At 39.4% G+C, this 23,162-nt stretch overlaps 1 protein-coding gene across 1 annotated transcript in view; it reads right to left on the reverse strand.

Annotated features, from left to right (window-relative positions):
- Positions 1–23,162, reverse strand: part of NELL1 (neural EGFL like 1) — an 845,852-nt gene that overhangs the window by 760,070 nt on the left and 62,620 nt on the right. The window contains exon 3 of the mRNA XM_027852558.1: positions 5,257–5,407. Within this exon, the coding sequence (XP_027708359.1) occupies positions 5,257–5,407 (151 nt within the window). The remainder of the gene's footprint in view (positions 1–5,256; positions 5,408–23,162) is intronic.

Below are 23,162 nucleotides of genomic sequence, written 5' to 3' on the forward strand. Positions count from 1 at the left end.
ATAGATAGATAGATAGATAGATAGATAGATAGATAGATAGATAGATATTCCCATTAGAAGGAGAATGCCTTGGAGGGAAGTGCTGTATTTACCCTTCTTTGTATCCACAGCACTTAGAGGTCGAACTAGTATATACTTAACTCCTTATATAGCTTTCCTGGAGAAATTTTCTTCTTGGAACCCTAACTTCTTGTCTCATGTCGTACTTGGATTTAATTTTATCCATAATTCCACAATAAAATTGAAACCCAAAGGATTTACAATTATATCTAGATAGTTGTACATTCTGGCTGACTGTACAATTAGATTTAATCTATGTTAATTAAGCTTTCCATTTTAACAAATCTTCATATTAAAACACATTTGAATCATGATAAATAAACATTAAATCTGCATTGCCATTAAAATATTTCAGCAAGACAAATTTATCTTTGTTATTCTCTCATTGCATTCAGTGGGTACAGATTTTTTTTTAATCCATCAAATTAACATTATGGATTAGTATGAATAACAAAGTATTACCAAGTACCCGTTTCATTACATGAAACAGCCTATTTCAATTCCTACCTTCAGGTAAGTTCCCAGTAGCCATTATCTCCATGTTCTTCATTATGTTTTATCCATTCTTTTAAGATATTCATGAGAACTGAGTTGGTTTAATCACCTGGGGATTTTCCACATATTGCTATATCAATGAGCTCAGTCTCTGAATCAAGAGCCAAAACCTTCCAAATGGTCTGCCTCTGGCCATAGTATACACATCAGGAGAAAGGGAGAAATACCTGCTTTTCAATAGAAGGAACCCCATTTTCTAAGTAGAATCTTCTTCAATGGACTAGCAAAGTGTTACAAGCTTTCCTCCCAGCAACAGTAAATAAGTTATCTTTGGCTATAGTCTTTGCAAAAAGAAGGTGGAATAGTTGCTTACCTTCCATGATGAAAATGATGGCAGTCATATTTAGGTCTGGGTTTTCAGTCCATTTAAACTCTCTTACCCTCATCTTTGATGAACCCACCACTATTTTGGACTGAAATTCAATATTACTAGAAGGTAAGTGCAATGGGAATCTTTTTCTTTTAAATTTCCACCCCAAGAAGAATGTTTTCTCAAAAAGTAGTTTCCCTCTACCCTAATGGCTATTACAGTCAAATTTCTTGGCCCAATTCTTTGCAACAGTTACAGGGCAAGGCAGCTTCCCTGGTGTCTCCATGTATTCTGCAGTCACTTTTGTTCTTTTCATATTCTAGTTAGCAATGAAGAACCCAACAGAGCCTGTCGGGAAGTCCATTGGCAAACCCAATGAAAGGTTGCAAAAATGAGCCAAATTTTCACAGAACATGATGTCACAAGCACAAGATGAGGGTGACATAGTTAGATGGCAGTTTGTCTGAGGAAGGATCTAGGAACAAGTCCCAGACTTTCTGGCCTGGGACTCCAGCCACCTACAGCCAAGTCAGGAAAAATCAATTACATATTCTGAAACCCTTTTGGCTATCTGTTGTTGTTGTTGTTGTTGCAGTTTTATGACGTAGTCCTTAGTATGAGATCCTGGGGCTCTGACTGTTATGGGAAAGGAACATAAGAGTTAAAAAATGTTCATTTTAAAGGGATAGACATCAGTTCCTAAAATGCCTCAGATCCAAGTGTGAGAGGAGCAGAGTCTACCTGGAAAGGTGTATGGTTTGGGGTTGCTTTTTTTTTAACCCAAAAGAAAAGATTGTTCAGTATTTAGGAGGAAGGGGAAGGTTTGAATCAAAGGAGTTTTTTGAAAAGCCTATGCTAATATAACAGAAACTTTTATCATGACCATTTAGGTGCTGATTTAAACAAAAACTAGGTAAATTAAGTTTTAATTTCTTTAGTTTCCTTTGATAAGTAAAACTAACATCATTTATGCCTGAGTATTCAATAAATGTTTGCCTTTTAAAAAATTATAAATAAAATTTCCTGGGTAGATCATGTAATAAAATTCACTGCACCTGCCTCAGATTCCTAAGGCCCCATTTCTAGATTGCTTTATGGGAATGTAAGGCAAAAGGGGAATTCTTGGGCCTACTCAAGAGTCAATAACTCACAACTCACTAGCAACAAAAGTTGAGAAAGCTCAAAATGCTAATGAATGGACTGATGTCCAGCTGGTTGGAGGTCTCTTGTGGAGTGCTGCAAAGCCCCGTCCACAGCCCTTGTCTCTTCCACATTTTTATCAATGATTTGGATGAAGTCAGATGGCATGCATCTCAAATTTGTGATCGATATAAAGCCAGGAGAGATTGCTAATATATTGGATGACTGTATCAGGATCCACAAAGATCTCATCATATTGGCAAAATAGATCATATGCAATAAGATAAAATTTAATCGAAGTACATTTAAAGTTCTACGCTTAGACTCAAAAAGCAGAAGGCATCTTTAGAGAATGAAATATACCTGGCTAGGAAAGATATCGTGTTAAAAAAAAAAAAGACCTAGACGTTTCCATGGCCTACAAGCTCAATATGTGCTATCAGCATGATACAAGAGCTGAAAGCAGCTAATGAGATCTTAGGATTCATTAAAAGAAATATTGTATACAAAGAGATCACAGTGGGACTATGAAATAATCCCACTGTCACCTACAATAATCAGATCAAATCTGCAATCATATGTCCTTTCTTGAGCACTACATTTTAGAGATAGTATTGATAGACTGAAATGTGCCTAGAGAGTGACCAAGAAGCTAATCAGACTTATAGCCATGCTCAACGTGAATCGGCTAAAAAAAAAAATTGCTGGTATCTAGTGAAGAGATGTCTTAGAAAGGATGCAATTGTTGTCTTCTAATACTTGAAGGATTGTTATGTAAAAGAGTGAATAGACTTATTGTGCTTTATATCAGAGGATGATTGATGGGTTGATATTAGAAACAAATCTCACTTCATGAGTAAATAATTCTTAATGACAGCTGTCCACAAATTAAATGGGCTTCCTTAAAAGGTAGTGAATTCATGTCTATAAGGGTTTTCAAGAAAACTTTCAAGAAGAGTTGAGTGGCTACTTCTTGGTGATGCTGCAGGGGGAATTCATATTTCAGTTATAGATGGGCTAGTCTAGATGATCTCAGACATCCCTTCCAACTCTACAATTCTATGACTATCAAAAATGACCTTACAAGATCATAGGGTAATAAGATCACAGATTTAAAAGTGGAAAAGAATGCTGAGGCTTTCAAATCCAGCTGCTTCATTTTACAAAAGGATGAAACTAAGGCTACGAAAGGTTAAGTGGCTTGCCCAGGGTCACATATCAAGTAAGTGTATGAGGTAGGATTTGAAGTTAAGTCTTCCTTACTCCTAGGCTGGCACTCTATACACTTTGCCTCCTCGGTGCATTAACTGTCCTTCCAAAGAAGGACAGTTTTCTTTTGAAACTTTTTGAACAAAGGCAGCAATAAGATCTGCATGAACTTTCCCCCTTAACATTTTTATTGAGGATTCTTACTCAAAATTAAGACCGTCTGAAGTTCATTTTATGATGACTCCAAGATTTGTCGGTCACTTTTCAAAATGCATTAGTGCAAAAGTTTATTGAATGAGAAGTATTGTTGATTTCTGAGCATCTTAACATATTTTCCCACCCAAAATCAGGAGAGGTAGAGGATAACTACAATTACTATTATACCTCTAGAACTCAAAATGTAGAAATCTACCTGACTCTAAACCACATCCCAATGGAGACAGAAAAATATTTACCTCATCCTACTGATGTGAAAAGCTGGTAAATTGAGTTATTTGCCCAAGACCATGCAACAAAAAGCCAGGAAGAGAACCTAGGTCTTCTGATTAGCCTTTTTTTAACCCACCAGGCCACCCTTCTCTTTTGCTACTGCATCACTGATAACACTAAATCCTTAGTAACCTTAGTTCAGAGACTGTCCAAATGGACTGAGACATCATTGCTTCTCAAGACATTGTCCAACTATAGCTAGACAGATAGATAAAAAGATAAATAGATGATGGAGTAATAGAAGTTAGATAGATGATAGAGAGATAGATGGATGGATGGATGGATGGATGGTTACAAAGTCTCAGAGTGGTTTTAAGCTATTAAAACAAGTATATAGCTTATACTTTCTAAGCTCAATGCCTTTCTTTGAGATATCTCCTCTAACTTAGAGAAAGCCCTCCCTGCTCTTCTATATTTACCAATCCAATTCCTGGTCCACCCTGGTCCACCAATACCAATCCACCCTGCACAGTCCAGTCCAAGAGATCTTCCTAGATTATGTCCACCCATAGTGATCTCACCCTCCTCTGAACTCACATCACTTACTATTTATAGCAATGTTGTAATCATCCTTGAGATTACATTGGGTAGGGGTGTGTGTGTGTGTGTGTAATTCTTTAAATTTTCGTCTATTTACACCTTGTCTCCCCAACTAGATGGTAGGTTCCTTTGAGGCAGGGACCATTTCTTATATACTAAAGGATCATAAATGCAGATGTGGAAGGGATCTCAGAGGTAACCAAGTCCTTTTACAGATAAGGAAACTGAAGCCCAGGATTTAAGGGACTTGCCCAATGTCACAGTCATATAATCATAGATGTAGAGTCGAAAAATACCTCAGAGGCAATCTAGATGAAGTGTCTAATTTTACAGATGAGGAAATTAAGTCCTAAGGAGGTTAAGTGACTTGTCCAAGGTCACACAGGTAGTAATCATGGGAGGTAGTATTTGAACTCAGGTTTTCTAACTTCAGAGCCCATGTTGTTCCTACTGTCTCACACTATTCTCCTGGTCTTTGGATTAGATGATTTTATGGTACTTTCCAATTCTGAGAGTTGGGGGTTATATTTGCCCCCCACATCACTTAGCACAGTGCCCGAAAGAAATTGATTTATTGATTCTAAGAAACAGAAGAAAGCCTGGTAATGGAAAAAGGTCTGCTGTGCTGTAATCATCATTTTGAACTCCGTAACAAAGGAAACTAACAAAACTGATTATCTAAGACCCTGGCGGAAAGGAAGCTATGATTTTTCATATGTAGAGTATATACATGAGAGAATAGCAGTCACTCACAATCCCTGGAGAGGTTTAAAAAAAATAATCTCCTATTGTATCAACCCCAAGAGAATTTACCAAGGTGTGGCTAGTAGCAACAGGAGCGTGATTAACTTGCCAACTCCGTATCCTTGTAACAGAAACCTACAATGGCCATTCAATTCATAGTCAACTGGTAGTCTCTAATCAGAAAGTGGAAGGAAAGAATGCTTTCTTACCTGTGCTCCAGTTCTCGGATAGACAGAATCACTCCTGAAGTGGATGGCTTCTGCTGCACAGTAGCCAGGAATGTGAATTCACTTTTATTCCGAAAGAGCTGAATTAACTTCTCAGTCACATGTGGGGCTGCATGGATCTCTCTTTCCACATCTAAGAGTTTAATTGAAGAAAAAGGAGGTAGGAGAGAAGAAAGAGTAGAAGAGAGAAAGGGAAAGGGAAGAAGAAGAGAAAAGAGACAAAAAGAAGAAAAACACCCTGAGTAAAACTGCAGACCACAGGATACAGATTACATTTTTCATTTTTCTCCCCTGTCAATATTTTTCATTTTCAAGAGTCATCCACCACGCCATACAGCGGCATTCATTCAATGCAAAACCTGGAAATACCATCTCTGTCAATGTGGCCACTTGTCACTTTGACAAGTTCACAATTGGGCAGTCACTGATTTTCTGACAGGAATTTTGACGGGACACTGAGCAATCAGGTCCTGCTGCAAGCAGATTACATTGCTGTAAATAACATGAGAGGCTGGCAGGTAAACGGGGTCCTAAATTCCTAAGGACCTCGGAAGTAACAGCACCCAGTGCCACGTAGCAAGCTCCGATTTCAATTTTACCATTGGCTTGGTTACTATCCCTCTAATACAGTTAAAGTAACCCATCTCTACATGAAATAGGACTACCATCACTACTGCTAATACAGCTTGGGTTGGCCTTTGCTTAAAAAAAAATACAAGTTATGCCTGTAAATCATAAGTGTCCTTAGAATGTATGGAGCTTTACTGTACGTATAGAGTCTCACTGTCCATTTGCAGCTTTCTAAGATGGTAAGTTGTAGAAAAGTTGCCAATCTGGATTGGTAGGGGTATTTCCTCATCAAGAATTCCCTACATTTTGGGCCGGGGGGGGAGGAATGAGGAACCATGTAACATACAAAATGTGGTTTTCCTCACAAAATATTTATTTAACTCAAAACTGGTCCAGTGAGACTAAAGTTCTTTCAACCCAGACAATCTTCCTGTTAGCCAGGGGTTTATCCTTCTTCACTAACCCCATAATGAAGGCTAATGAAGGCCATCATTCACTATACACTCAGAATTACCCCTGTCATGATAAAGCCTGTAATTATTATACTATTTTATGCTAAAACTGCTGATATCAGAATCAATCAGACCTGAATCAGACAATGCGCATTTTGTTAGCAGATACTATGTGCCAGGCACTGTACTAAGTGCTGGGGATAAAAAAGAGGCAAATCACAGTTACTGCCCTCAAGAACCACGCAGTCTAATAGGAGAGACGAGCAAAGGGGAACCAAGTTACAGAAAACCATATGATGGAAAATCAATGACCGCCACACAAACTCACATGCCACAGACTCCTCCTATACCATGGCCCCTTTCACTGTAGCTATATGGTAAGGGCCTGGCCTTTCATTTCAAAACTGCATGACACACTTTTTTAAAAACTGCCATTAAATAGCTTATTGCTTATCACTGGTTCAAGTCATATCATGTTATTGTGTGTGCACGCTGATGAAAATTGTCCCCAAAGAATCTTACTACAACAACAAATCAAGACTTTAGTTCTATCTCTTGTGAAACCATTGCTACCTGGAAAATACTTTGCAATGGAATTCAAGTTCCCTGAGAGCAGCAACTATGATTTTTGTCTTTTTATCTACACTGCCTAACCCAGTACCTAGCACATAGTGGGCACTTTACAGTAGAAAAAAACAATGGATTTAGTGTCAAAGGAACTGGGTTCACATTCCAGCTCTGTCATGGTTTTTGTCTTTCATTTTCAAAGAGGACCAATGACGTCACGGGACGATGTCTTGACTTGTAGGTAAATTGGATTTAAATGAGGCAGAGTTGCACCATCATCAGCCTCAGTTTCTCCTCCAAAGTCATGGGAGTTCAGTGGCAGGACAAAAGTCAAGATGACTGATGATGACCCAAAATGCAGTAGATTACCTTGGTGCCTTTGATGTTTGATCAAGCTCTAAGTGCTCCACAGTGGCTGCTTCAACTGATCAGCATATTGTTCTCATTTGCCTATTCTCCCAAGGAAATCTGCCCCTATCTGTGTGACCTCAAGCAAATCATTGCATTTCTCTCAGCTTCAATTTCCTCATTTGTTTTGTTTTGGCTTTTTTTTTTGGTTGGGCAATGGGGGTTAAGTGACTTGCCCAGGGTCACACAGCTAGTAAGTGTTATGTGTCTGAGGCTGGATTTGAACTCAGGTCCTCCTGAATCCAGGGCTGGTACTCTATTCACTGAACCACCTAGCTGCCCTCCAATTTCCTCATTTGTAAAATGGATTGAAGTTGGTGACCTTTAAGGTCCCTTCTAAGGTTCCTTCTGAATCTATGATCCTATAATCAATAAGCATTTATTAAATGCTAACTATGTACCAGGTACTATCTTAAACACTAGGGATACAAAGAAAAGCAAGAACAGTTTCTGCCCTTAATGAAATCACAATCTAATAAAGACAATATATATATATAAGTAGGTATAGACACAATTACTATAGTGTATGTAGAAAGAAATCTTAGAGAAGAAGGCATTAACTAGCAACTGGGAAAACTAGGAAAGACCTCCTGTAGAAGGTGAGATTTTATCTGAGTCTTTGGGGAAGCCAGGAATTTTCCAAGCATAAGGGATAGTTGGTATAAAAAACAGAATTGAGAGATAGGGTATCGTGTGTGGAAGAGCAAATAGACCAGTCTGGCTAAACTACAGAACAAAAGGAGGGAAATGATGTGTAAGAGGGCTGAAAAGATAGGAAGGGGTCAGGTTATAAAGAGCTTTGAATGCCAAAAAGAGGAGCTATGTTTGATATATATTGACAAGTTCACAATTGGCCAGTCACTGATTTTCCAACAGGAATTTTGACCAGACACTGAGCAATCAGGTGTAATAAGGAAGCCCCTGGAACTTATTCAGGGTGTGACAATGATTTCCACTGAGTGAGGGTCAGACATGCACTTTAGGAAAGTCATTTTGGCATCAACGTAGAAGATGGATTGGAATGGGGAAAGACTTCAGGTAGGGAGACTTTTGCAATAATCCAGGCAAGAGGGGTGTAGTTCACAAACAAGAGTTGTGGCTGATAATAGAGATAAGGGATTTGGATTCATGAATGCTCCTAGAATAAATGAACATAGGAAGTAGCTAATCTAATCAGCATGCAGATTTGGGAGCCCACTAAGAGGACCCATCTATTCAAGACCACAAAATGAAATCAGAGAATGTTCAAGGGAACTCAGTAAACAATTGACGACCTTAAATCTTAAAGGAGTTATATTATTTTCATTATCACATCATCTGGGAAGAGAACATGTGATTTTGAAAGCATTTTTTTTTTACTACAAACATACTCATCCTCATTATATACTAGGGAACTGAGGGCTAAATAGACAATTTCTCAAATGGTATAGGACAAGGAAACCAGATTTTTCTTATTTTCTTCCAGTTCCAGTGCCCCTTTTGGGGTTGATGAGGGAAGGAGAAAGAAATATGTTCCCTAGAGTCTATATTTCCTATCAACCACACCAGAATACACTTCAGAAGAGCGTTACTTTTGTGAAATCCTGCCCAAGGCAGGATCAAGACAGGGCAGCAATATGGCAAATCACCAAGTATGGCTGAAGACAAAAGAGGTCCAAAGAGCCAAGGTACAGACCATGAGGTAAGAAAGCATACATGGAAAACTCAGACTGGGCTGGTACTAAGGTTTCTGTGGAGCACCTAAAGAGAAGAGTTTTAGACGAGTGTGATTCAGAGCCAGGAAATCCATACTAGATTAAGAAATGAAAATGCAGGGAGTACCTCGGTGTTGATCATTTGAAAGGTTAAATCTGGTTCCTCAAATTTTAGTCTTTTTATTTGGTTGCTTGTGTTCTGAGACTATACCCAACACAAATAAGCAAGAATTTGGCTCAAAAAGGTCAATTCTTGCCTATAATAGGCAAGTTCTGAGGTGAGGGAAAAAAAAGCACAAGGCCAAAAGCCAGATTGGAATGGCACCTCAATGTCGAAAGATCCTTTAGATTCTAGGGGCTAAGACATTTGAAAAGATCAACTATCACAGGATCAGGGATCCTATACCATTTTACAGAAAACAAATGGCTAAGATCACCAAATATTTGACTATTTATTTGGATTACTCAACCTGATTGCCTAAAACTTTATTCATTTTGTAGTAACTTCTTGCATTCTTTGCCCCTGCCTAGTGCTAATTTATTAGCACTGGCATCGATGAGATCCACTATACCTATTGATCCAGCTAACCATACAGGCTTATAAAATAAAGGAGCTATCTGGAGGATCTTTTGGTCTCTACAATATTGAAATTTTCTCATACTTTACACCCATCAGACTGGCAAAGTTGATTAAATAAATGAAAAATAGCAAATGTTGGAGGGGCTTTGGAAAAATAGGTACATCAATGCATGATAAGTGGAGTTATGAATGGGTCTGGCTATTATGGAAAGTACATTGGAACTATATATAAAAAACTATTAAACTGTGCATACTCTTTTACCCAGCAACACTACTACTAGTCTATTATTCACCAAGGAGATCAAAGAGAAAAGGAGACAGATAGACAGACAGATAGACACACCTGTATACACATGTGTATGTATGTATATGTGTATAGACACATACACAGCATTGAGAAAGAATTAAAAACTGAGAGGGTAGCCATGAATTGAACAAGTTATGGTATATGAATGTAATAGAATATTATTTTGCCATAGGAAATTATGAAAGAGGTGGTTTCAGAGAAACATGGAAGACTTGTATGAACTGATGCAGAGTGAAGTGGTCAAAACAAGGAGAACTATTTAGACTTTTAAAGTCTTAGGAACTTCAAGCAACACAATGACCAGCCCTAGTTTCAGAAGACTCGTGATGAAACAGACTACCCATCTCCTGATAGAGAGGGGATGGGTTCAGAGTACAGACTGAGAGATCTTTTTTGAACACGGCCAATCTGGGAATTTGTTTTGCTTAATTATAAATGGTTGTAATGGGAGATTTAGTTTTTCTTAATTTATGAAAGCAGGGGAAGGGGATAAAGGAGGTGGATTTTCTTTTGAAAAAATAAAATTTAATTTTAGAAAAATTTCTATAGTATTCTGTCCCTCCTTGGCTCATTAAAACATCAATGACTCCCAGTGCCTACTGGCTAATGTCTGAAATCCTTATTCTAGCATTAAAGGCCCTCAGCAGTCAAGCCTATAATTACCATCTCCATCTCCAAGTGTTTCTTTACCGAAACTTTCTGCTGAAGTCAAACTAGATTGCCTATTATCCTCTAACCATACCAGGAACATTACCATTTTAATCAATCAAAAAGCACTTATTAGGTACCTACTATATGGCACTAGTGATAAAAAGGCAAAAATAAAACAGTTTCATCCCTTAAGGACTTTGTATTTGATTGGAGGAAAAGTGTCCCCATATAGGTATATATAATATACGTATACATTTGGGGCAGCTAGGTAGCACAGTGGGTAAAGTAGATAGCATGCTGGGCCTGGAGTAAGGAACTCTCATCTTCTTGAGTTCAAATCTGGCCTCAGATACTTACTAGTTGCATGACCCCGGGCAAGTCACTTAACCCCGTTTGCCTCAGTTTTCTCATCTGTAAAATGAGTTGGAGAAGGAAATGGCAAACCACTCCAGTATCTTTGCCAAAAATAAAAAACAAAACAAACCTATATGAAGTTACAAACAGTCAGACACAACAGAAAGTGTGACTGAACAACAACAACGATATATGTATGAAGATAATACTATTTTGTGAAGAGGTCACTAGGATGAGGAAAGTTGTCAAGTATAGCAAATTTGAGCTGAGATTTGAAGCTACTGATTCTAAGTGAGAAGGAAGTGCATTCCAAGCATAGGGGAGAGGAGGCAGGCAGCCTGCAAAGGCAGAGAAATGAGCAAGGGAATGGATGTGTAAGGAAAGGAACATCAGCAATTCATTTGACTAGAACAGAGGGTCAAGGGAAGTAACAGGTAATAAGCCTAAAGATGTAAGGTGAAGACAGGTTTTGGAGGACTTTAAACGTTGAACAGAGGAGCTGTATTTCATCCTAAAGGAAGTCACCGGGCCTTACTGAGAGAGATAGTGATTTGTCAGAGCTGTACTCTAGAAACATCACCTTGGCAGCCACTTGAAGGATGGATAAGAGAGGGTAGCAACCTCTCTTCACGTTTAATCATGCCCTTCTTCCCTCTCATTTCCCAAAATTCTATCCATTCTCCAAGGCCCAGTTCAGGTCTTAACTCCTCAATGAGGATTTTCTTAAGGACCCTAGTTAATAGGAACATCTCCTTCCTACGAATTTCCATAGCAATGCCCCTCATATGGAGCTTTAAAAAGTTTCCTTCCTTTGTTACATCTTTTTTTTTAATGTACAAAAGTGTCACCCCAACTAGATTGCAACTTCTTTGAAAGAGGTAGCCATTTTCCTGGGAGGATATAACTGTCTTCAAGTATCCAATGGATTCAAACTTAGGAAAGTTATTACACTTGTTCTTCCTGGCTACATTGGGAAAAATAGAAGCAATTCTCCCTTTCTCCAAATTTTTTCTATTTCCAATGAAAAGCATCATCGTCTTTCCTGTCATCTTCTCTTCACTCACAATTTCATCGCCCTAGTTCAGGCCCTAAAATACCGATCTGACTACGACACATCTTCTGAAGAAATGTCAGCATCCCCTCTTTAGTTCTAGGCTAATGTACAAAATCCTAACCTTAGCACTCCAGGCCTTCCATATGCCCTACATTCCAGGCAAATGGGCCTGTTTGCTATTCCTCAAATTTGACATTTCATCTCTCATTGTTCTTTGCCTAGGTTTTCCTCCATTCCCAGAATGTTCTCCATCCTCAGTTGTGCCACTTAGTAGCCTTAGCTTTCATCAGGACTGAGCTTATGGGCCACCTCATGCAGATACCTCACCCCACCACTCTCTCCTCTCTATTTATCAATTTATAGCTTGTCTCCTCTGTGGAATATAAGCTCCTTGAGGGCAGGGACTGCTTTTCATTTTAGTTTTGGATCCCCCCCTCATCTAGCACAATTTCTTATACGTAGTGGGTGCTAAATACATCTTTTTTGGATTGAAATGAATTGAGGTTGCAGAGAGGTGGATTATTCAAGCATAATGTAAAGGAAAAACACCCTACTAATTAGAGCCATCCAAAAGCAAAGTGAGCTGTCTTGGTAGGTAATGAGTTCCCCATCAGTGGAAGTCTTTAAGTAGAGGGTAGATGACCACTTGTAGGAGATGCTATAGAAGAAATTCTTAATGAGGCACAGGTTGGTGAAGAGGAATGGACATTTATTAAGCACCTACCATGTTCCAGGCACTGTGCTAAGCTCTTTACAAAAATTATCTTGTTATCCTCACAATCATGAGACATGCTATTATAAAACCTGTTTTCCTCAGTTTTCTCAAATGTAAAATGGGAATAAGTGAATTGCCCAGAGTCCCACAACTAGCAAGTGTCTGAGACTGGATATAAATGTGCTTTCTTGACTTCAGGTCCAGCACTTTATCCACCATGCCACTAGCTGCCTAGGCTACCTCTAAAGTCCCATTTATCTCAGCATTTGTGATCCTTCTTCATCTTTGTTCCATCCTAAGCCATACACACACACACACACACACACACACACACACACACACACACACACGCACTGCACTGAGTATAGAGCTTTGCACATGTAGGTGCTGACTGACAAACTGAGTGATTGCCATTAGACCCATCAAGGGGCCTGTCCCTTTGGAGAGGTGATGCCTCTTTTGCAGGTAAAGAAATTAGAGCAAACTGCTGAGGTGGGAACTCTCACTCAAACCCAGCGCAGCTCGGACTTTCCCTTCCTGACAATCTTCCAGGCCATGCTCTTTCTCTCAAAGCAGTTATTTGATCTCATTTTACATAACTACAAATGCTAACAGTGAGAAAATTGCCTGGTGCTTTTCTCCCCCAGAAAACCAGAATAAACGTTCACACCTCTGAAATGTCAGCTGCTGCTGAGCCAAAACTAATGAAGCTGGGTTCTTCTTCACCTCACCCCCTGCCCATCCCACCCTATGCCTCCTTTACCAGCTCTCCTACTCACAGGCTTTCCTAGGAGGCAGGAGAACATTTCTGAAAGATCAGCCCTTCCTTTTTTCTACTAGTGAATAAACGAATGGCATGCCACAGTGAAGAAGTCTCCTACCCCTCTTGGACCAGTAGGAAATGCCAGAGATGTCCATTTCAATACAGCAAAAGTTAACGTGTGTTCTCAGTTTCAGTAAAAAGCCTTTTGAGAAAATGTTTGACACGATCCCCATCAGCTAGCAGCATGCATACAAGAGGTTCCATTTCCTTCTAGTGATGGGAGTTGGGGGTGGGGGTGGGGGAGGGGAGGGGAGGAATGGGATCAAGAAGACCTTGGCTCTTAATTCAGTTCTCTCACTAACCAAAGTCACAAACAGCACCATCTTTTGCCTCTCCTGACCCTCTCTCTTAAACTGCCAGGTATTTAACTACTATGTGTTCATTTGTGTTAACTCACTTTGCAATTAGTCTTTACACACTTATACATGTACTTGTCTTTCCCCATTAGAATGTCAACTCCCCATGAGTCAAAATTATTCCATTCTTTGTATTTGCATCTCCAGCACAGCGCCCAGTGCACAGTAGGTACTTCATAAATACCTGATGATTGACTGATTGGCACAGTGACCATGAACAAATCACTTCCTCCCTCTCAGCTTCAATTACTAATGAGAATGTTGGACTAAATGACTTCTAAGGTTCTTTTACCATTGGAGTGGAATTGATCAGAATTATAAAATAAGCCTCAAATTCCCTTCTCTAAGATCAATGCTACGGGGTAACCTAAACAAGAAATTCATTAATTAGCTCAGACCCACTTCCTGTCATCAGGCTTGCCTTAAAAGCCTTTCCAGGTGGGTTAAGGCCTAACAGTGCCTGTGCTCACTCCTGCTATAGAGCTTAGAGCCATCACCACCTGCTCTCTCTCTCTCTCTCTCTCTCTCTCTCTCTCTCACACACACACACACACACACACACACACACACACACGAAAAGTCATTACAAATGTTCCCATTTTGCAGACCAATTAGAACTTGGCAGGAAGGGTTGTTTTTTGTCTCTGTCCTCAGATGAACATGTCATTTGTCATTTTAACAGAGCAATTACAAAAACACACCAGAGCAATGATTAGGCATTAGAACCAAAAGCAAATAAAAAGAAATGAAGGAAAGAAATTAAATGAAGGGATGAGTTCTCTGTGTCATCCTCTCTGCTTCACATAGATACACTGAGCCTTTTTTTCCTCCTTTTCCTGATCTGCAAAGTAGGTGGAGCATGATGGCAATGGAGCTCACATCCATGTTCATATGTTTGCACATGTATGCTCACACACACACACGTGCAGCCTTATGACTACCTATTTGAAGTTTTCTCAGCCTCATTCCAGCAGAAAGAACATATGGCCAAGCAGATAGAAGGAGGAAAAAAATCTCAACTCCCAAGGCTGACTGAAGGACATTGCATTTAGGACAAAAGAAACTAATAAGAATAGATCCTTGCCCACTCCCAGTAGGGAAGGTATCTGCAAGGGTGAAAACAGCAACCAGAAGTCCTGTTTACTCCCTCCTCTGTGCCCCATGGCAGCCAGTCTCAACCCAAACTGCCTGAAGGAGCGGGCTACATTAACTGTGATTACATGCTGTTTACATTAAGAACCTCGGGGAATGTAGAAAACTCTAAATATAGCCCACACAGTTTCTGTTTGCCCAAATACCAGTTGAGCTAATGGTAAGAAAGATTTCCCTCAAAAAGGGAAAATAACATATTGCTAATTTGGAATGGCAGTCGGTACTTAATTTCCAAGTTCAAAGGAAATTGCCAATACAGAAGTGACAACCACTATAAGGGAAGTCACGCAAAGGACCCTGTATTTTAAATTGCTTGAAGCAGCTGTCACTCTTTCAGGTCACTGGGGTCTTGGTCGCTTATGCAGCTAGAGGCTTGGTACAGTGAAAAGAATGCTAGATTTGGGGTCAGAAGATCTGGGTTAGAATCTCATCTTCAAACTCACTACCCATGCAATCCTGAGCTTTAATCTCTTGATCTTGAGTGGAGACTGCCCTGAGTAAGATAATCAGCATATAGAAGAGCCATGACTCCATGTCACACAGAAGAATCAGTTGAAAAAACTGATGATGTTTAGACTGGAGAAGACTCAGGGAGCACAAAATACCCATCTTAGTTATTTAAAGCACTGTCACAGAGAAGAGGGATTAGACTTATTTTGTTTGGTTCCTTCCTATAGAACCCGGAGCAATGGGTGGAAATTGCCAAGAGGAAGAGAAGTTTTGGCTTGATATCAGGAAAAACTTCCTAATGATAAGAGCTACACAAAGGTAGAATGAGCTACCTTAGAAAATAGAAAGTGCCTCTAATATAGGGGCTGAGAGTAGAAATCACTTGTTAGGTATGGGGTATGGACGATTCTTGTTCAAGGATGGATTAGACTAGACATCCTCTGAAATTGGTGACTATGGGATTCTCTTTGGACCTCACAGTTTTCTCAGCCCTAAAATAAGGTGATTAGACTAAAGATGTCCCAAGTCTCTTCTAACTCTTTATTTATGATTGAATGACACTAAATACTATGGCTACATAATGAGAGAACAGGACTCATTGGAAAAGACTCTGAGGTTGGGAAAGATTGAAGGCAAAAGGAAAAGGGGACAACAGAGGATGAAGTGGGTATGTGTCATGGGAGAAACGAACATGAACTTGGACAGACTTCAAGAGATTGTAGAAGATAGAAGGGCCTGGTGTTCTGTGGTCCATGGGGTCACAAGGAGTCAGACATGACTGAACAACAACCCCACATGAGGAAAACTCTGAGCTAGTGAATAGTGTTCCCACTAAAAGAGATTCCATCTCCCATCTCCATTTCCTTAAAGAAGTTGTTCCCCATGCCTAGAAGCCTTCCCTCTTAACCTCTGTCTCATCATCCTCAACTTCCTTCAAAGCTACGTCCAAGTACTCTTTCATATGGAAAACTCCTCAAATGATCTTGTATTTATGTATCTATGTACATGTTCTCTCTCCTAGTAGAAGGTAAAGACATGGAGAATAGGAATTACTTTTAAAAGTTTTATCTGTATGTCCCCAACACAGTGTTTTATACAGTAAAGATGCCAAATAAATGCTTGTTTATTTGAATTGAGGGTCCAGCATCATGAGTAATAGATTTCTACCATAATAACTAGCTCAACTAAGAGCCATCAATTAGAATTTTCCTCTCTGTTTCCTCTGCCTTCAGTCACAAGCCTCTTCTGTGACCTTGGACTCACACTTTCTCTGTCTGGGCATCAGTCTCCTCATTTGTAAGATGAATGAGTAAGATGAGATAATTCCCAAGGTTTCTTTCAACTCAAATTCTATGACTCCAAATTTTAAGAGAAAGAGGCAAATCCAAAAGAAAAAAAAGGAAGGAAACCAAATTGACTACAGGGAGGTTTTTTTTTTAAATCTTCTAACCTGTAGAGGATGGGTTGGGGTCAGAATAAATTCTTTGCAGCCTCTCACACCTACCACATCTACAATCTTGAACACTGAGAAGGGATATAGCCTTTCAGAATGGCCCGAAGGCCCATAACAACTCTGAGACGTTGAAGAGAAATTCAATACAAAAGCAGAAAAAAGTCCTCCTGTTTTTTATTAAGATCTGAGAAGACTGAAACAAAGACTGAAAAGAAAAAGGGCAAGAAGGAATCAATGTAATGTACAGTTAACCACAACATCCTCCTCACGGAATCACAGAATTCAGAGATGGAGGGATTCCAGAGCCATTGAATCCAAACTGTATTAGCACAAGAATGGCCTCTCCATCCTACCCAGCAACACTTCAGCCAGCCTTCAACTGAAGCCTTCTAGTGATGGGGAACCACTGCCTCCTGAGGCAGCCCATCCCATTGTGGGATGAGCCCATCCTCTCATTGAGGGGAAATTTTTCCATACATTAAAACCTATTTCTCTGCTACATCTGCCTATTGCTACTAGTTCTGTTGTCTGAGGCCAAGCAGAAAATGAAACTCTCTTCCATAGAAAGACAAACAGAAAACATTTATTAAGTGCTTACTATGTGCCAGGCACTGTACTAATTTTTAGGAATACAAATACAATCAGAAAAGGCAGCCCCTACCTTCAAGGAGCTCATATTCTAATGGTGCAAGACAACATACAACAGGGTAGGGGAGGAAGGGAGTTATCAAGGTGGAAAAATCTAGAGTTGAGGGAAAGGGAGAAAAAATGAGCACAGATAGTCTAGTTGTTGTCATTCAGTTGTTTCCAACTCTTCTTAAACCCATTTGGGGTTTTCTTGGCAAAGATACTGGAGTGGTTTGCCATTTCCTTCTCCAGATCATTTTACAGATGAGGAAACTGAGGCAAACTGGGTTAACTGACTTGCCCAGGGTCACACAGCTAGTAAGTGTCTGAGGACAGATTCAAACTCATGAAAATGAGTCTTCTGGACTTCAGGTCAGGATTCTATCCATGACACCAACTAGCTGTCCCATGGATAGCCTAGACACTTCCTGAAATGTTTGTCCAAGGTAGATACTAGCCAATTGGGGAGACGGGGCTACAAGGATCAAGGTATCTAGGTTAAGAACACCACTGGCACATGGGTAGAAAAATTCAGAGAATCAGAAGTGTAGCCAAGCCATCTTTCAGATCCTTGAAGATAACTATCACAAGGAGCCCCCTTATTGCCCCACCACTCTTTCTGCCAAGTCTCCTACTTTCTAGGCCAAAAATCCCCAATTTTTTTTTACCCTAAGCATTCTGGATGGTCAAAGATCTGACTATGTGCATTTATTACACATTATTGTTTTAATGGACAAAGGCAAAACTAATGGCAGTGATTAGGACCTGTGCAGAAAGAGGTAGCTAGGAAGAATGTAGACCAACCTTGACTTCTGTAGTCATCTTGTGTTTTGTTCCTACCTTAATCAGTCATCACTATTGCTACTTGTCAGCAGCAATGCTAGAGTTTAGACACTATTGGGCCAAAACTTTACATCCTAGAGTACAACTCAGTTACTCAGAGTCTCGCACCCAGCAGGAGTGCTAGGGGCTGGGTCTTCCTAGATAGCCACATAAAATAATTATTATACTTTATGACCCTTAACCTTAACCCTAACCTCACATTCTAGTTTTCAAAGCACTTTCAGATAACTTATCTGATTTTATCCTCAACAGAGGAAAGAGAAACCCTGGCATAGGTGACTTGAAATCAATAGTCCTTAGTGTAACTCCACCCTTATGCATTGACATCTGCCAGTGACCCCTGTTAAGGTTATCTAGTGTTATGATGGACACAGCTCTGGGCTTTGAGTCAGGGAGGCCTGAGTTCAAATCCAGCTTCAGACATCTACAAGCTGTATGACCCTGGCCAAGTCATTTAACTTTTCTCAGCCTCAGTTTTGTCATTTCTAGAATGGGGATAATAATAGTACCTACCTCACCCTATTGGGTTGTTGTAGAGATGAAATGAGATAATATATATAGTGCACTTTGCAAACTTTAAGTTGCTGTATAAATGGTAGTCTTTTTTTTTTACTTCTGTCATGGATGGGCACAGCACGGTGGGCATATGCAGGCATCCAGTAAGAAGCAGATGCTGGTTGCTTCAGAAAAGTTGAGTAATAAAGTGAAAATAGCCTTGAACTTGGATTGAGGACAGACCTGGGCTCAAATCTCCATTCTTCTACTTCTGAGTTACATAAATGTAGGCAAGACATGTAATATTTTTAAGCTTTGCAACCTTCCAAGTACCAATCAAATGTGAGTTATTATTTAAAAGGAAAAAACCAACCTTGTAAGATAGATTAAGCAAGAATAACCACTCCAATTTTGCCAGTTGAAGATGTTAGACGACTTCCCCAAGGTTACATAGCTAGCAAGTAGCAAAGAGAAAGCTTAAAAGGTAGTAATAATAATAGCTAATGTATAGTTGTGAGTTTTGCAAAGTGCTTTACATACATCATCTCATTTCACTCTCACAACAACCCTGTCTGGTATGTGCTATTATCATCCCTGTTTTACAGATGAAAAAACTGAGGCAGAGAGAAGTCAAGTGACTTGTCCAGGGTCACAGTGCTAGGAAGTATCTGAGAGAGGATTTGAACTCAGGACATCCTGACTCCCAAATTCAGGGAACTGTCCACTATCCCTTGATTGCCACATGAGAGTCACATGGCTCAAGGTCATGCTCCTGTTACAACTCTCTCCTTACTTTCAGCCAAAAGCGCTTCCTATTTTTAGAATGCTGTTGGATTTCATATCCAGCTTTCCCCAAAATGATCCTATGATGAAACTGAGGTTCAGAAATACTAAATGCAGAGAACAAGCAAGTGCCGAAGCAGAGGATTGAAACAGGTCTTTTGACGCTTCCATTGTCAACTGATCAATTAATCAATGAGCATTTATTAAACACCTACTATGTGACAGGCATAGTGATGATGATGATGATGATGATGATGATGATGATGATGATGATGACGGTGATGATGACAACTAGCATTTACATAGGATCTGAGGGTTTGCAAAGCACTGTGCAAATATTATCTCATTTTATCCTCATAACAAACCCTGGAGTTAGGTGCTATCATTAGCCTCATTTCATAGACAAGGGAACTGATGCCCAGAGGTTGACTGACTTATCTAGGGACACACAGTAAATACTTGAAGCTGGATTTGAACTCAGGACTTCCTGACACCAAGCCCTACACTCTATCCACTTTACCACTCAGGGATTTAAAGACAAAGACTAAACACCATTTGGCCTCTCTCAGGAAAGCAACACTGGTGTCTTGCCAGCTGCCAGCCCATACCAACTAACCACTGTCCATGAAAGAAGCAATAAATGACAATAGAGGCATAGATCTAGACCCTATGGCTGTGGGGTCACAACCCTCGAACTGAACCACTCTTTCCTGCATGGAACTCTGGGAAATCCTGTTACCCAGCTTCCTCCTTAGTTGTATTTTTGGCTTCTGTTGCCTCTGCCTTTTGTGCACGGGCTCTGGCCCTTACTATTCATTCTCCTTACGACAGAGACCCTACCCCTATGTTCCCAAGGGCTATAGCTTGAGTTTCTGATACCTACTGTCTGACCCCTGAAGACTCTTTCACAGCCTTGAGTTTTTGCTACCTGCTGGCACCTCCCAAACTGTATTATGCTTGGTTTTGCAATGCAATATGTAATTTCATTTCAGCTAATTCACCCTCCTAATTAGGTCTGGCTTAGTCTAACAGTCAAAAGACATTGCATTCCTCAAGCTGACAGAAGCTGGCTGTAGAGAAAACACAATCTAAGAGCATGCAGGGCGGCAAGGGAAACCTGTTAATATGCTTTCTTTAATATGCAGATTCAATAATGCACAGACAAGTGAAGATGCTTATAACACTGGCCACTAGAATACCGGAGAATCAAATTCAAATACAGGTAACCCAAAGTTACTATGTGCTCTGTCATTGGTTTTGAGCAATAAGGGGTAACTCACAAAAGCAATGTCTCACATATTTTGGCTTGATTTGAGCAGTAATGTAAGATTTCCCATAGTGGGTAAGATTTAGGGTTCACAAGATTTATCCTGCCTAAAAAAAAATATCCAATGTCCTATATAAAATAGAGGAAAATTTCATTCAGACTTCACTAAATCTTCAAGGGGCCATTCATTTCACCAGGGGTTAAATGAGAGTTTGTTTTTATAATAAAGAACAGGTTTGCTGATGAACTCTAAGTACAGATTGAAATATGTGTGTTTTGTGTGTTTGTGTGTGTTTGTGTGTATGTGTGTGTTTCTTGGGTTTGGGTAGATGTGTTTTCTTTTACAACATGGTCAATATGGAAATATGTTTTGTATGACTTCTCATGTATAATTGATATCATATTGCATTCTTCTCAAGGGGCAGGAAGGAGAGAATTCAGAACTCAAAATTTTAATAAGTGAATGTTAAAAATTTTTATATGTAATTGGAAACTAATGAAATAAAATTTTTTAATTAATTAAAAATAAATTTATAATGTAATTTACATTATATAATTATATAATATTATATATTATAATATAATAATAAAATTTATAATATGAATTTATAACATAATAACAGATTTACTATGCAAATTTAGAATGCAGACAAGATAGGACAAGGATACTTAACTGACCTAAGATAACAAAATGACTCCAAGGACATCAGCTGTGTTGATTTTTTTAAGTGAAAATGTATGCTGTGAATTTTAAATTTTGTATCCAGTCCTCCATAAAATCCTACCCTGATGACTTCTGGTGGTATGGAGGTGATCCTGGGTTCTTGAAGGATACGATAACAGAGTATGAGCTCCAATGAGTTGTGCCTTACTAGAAAGGTTTTAAGTATGGCCCCAGTAACAGATTGAGACTGCCTTCCAAGGACCAGCCCACGTAAGGGAAGGCTTACCATCAATGGGCTGTCAACTTGGTAACAATTCTTTGGCCATAGCAGCACATGAAAAAAAAAAACAAAAACTACGAAATGGTCCTCAGTCCTCTGTGGCTGTTTTCAGCTTTTAGAGTAACAGAGGCAGAGTGAAAGAAAAGAGGTCATAAGGGACTAAAATCCACGCAGCTTTTAAGTGGTCTACAAACTTTAATTTGACTATAGGTGCTCTAACAAGTAATCAGCCATGAGAAATGGGAAATGGACATCAGAAATTTTATATAGACAAGAATCACAATAATTGTATATGCAAGTTTGACAACTATAAATCTATTGCCACAACAGGAAAACCAACAGAGCCCAGAAAGTTCCCTAGTCAGCAAAGTCATGATAGGAAGCAACATGATATAGTGACTTGAAGTCAGAAAGACCTGAGTTCAAAACCTACCTTGGGGATATAATGGCTATGACCAAAATGACATCACTTAACCTTTCTTCTGAAAAAGTGGGATAATAATAGCCCCAATCCTTTAATTTGAGAGTTAAATGAGAGAATCGATGTAAAGTGCTTTGCAAACCTTAAAGCACTATATAACTATTAGCTATTATGACTTGCCACGCAGAGAGATGGCAGCTAGAGGTGATACGACTTTAGTCGCCGTAGTGTAACGCAGAGGACCTTACAAATTCATGGAAGACTCAAGAGGAACTAGACAACTCTTCTGATTCCAAAGTCCAACAGTCTATTTCACTCTTCAATCACACCAATTCATTCATTTTCAAACCTCCTCCCTCCATAAGAGAGTAACCTGAATTCTCAAATAGCCATACTAGAGTTTGGGTACTCATCTGGGTAGGGGAGTTTTCAGCGTATGCCCACCACCACCTACTGTTGAAGACCTGCTCATTAAGATAAATGATTGTCAGGGCATATGTTGGAACTCACTAACTGTTCCCAACTCTTCTATTATAGGAATAAACCTTAAGGATCCTGTGGCACCCGGTATTAATCAAGTCTTTCATAATTACTCTGCAACTCAATCAAGAAAGAATCCAGAGCCTCCATAATTCTGCTAATTAAATAGGCACCAGCAGGTAGCTGACGTCTTTCCTTAAAATAATTTAAAGAAAGAGGGGAAAATAGGAGACTATCCATCATCTTTTCAGAGATTTAACAAATCCTAAGTGCTAATTTTCTTTTGGGAAGGATCTGTCATTTCTTTTCTTTGCCTTTTCCCATCCCACAGCATCAGGACTTCAAGCTACTAGGAACATATTTTATATATTTATGCATGCATGCGTACATATGTGACAGTATATGTTGCATGATCCTATAAAATGTAAGCTCTTTGAGGGAG

Source organism: Vombatus ursinus, unplaced genomic scaffold (genome assembly GCF_900497805.2).
Source record: "Vombatus ursinus unplaced genomic scaffold, bare-nosed wombat genome assembly UNPS02009770.1, whole genome shotgun sequence".
Taxonomy (NCBI): Eukaryota; Metazoa; Chordata; class Mammalia; order Diprotodontia; family Vombatidae; genus Vombatus; species Vombatus ursinus.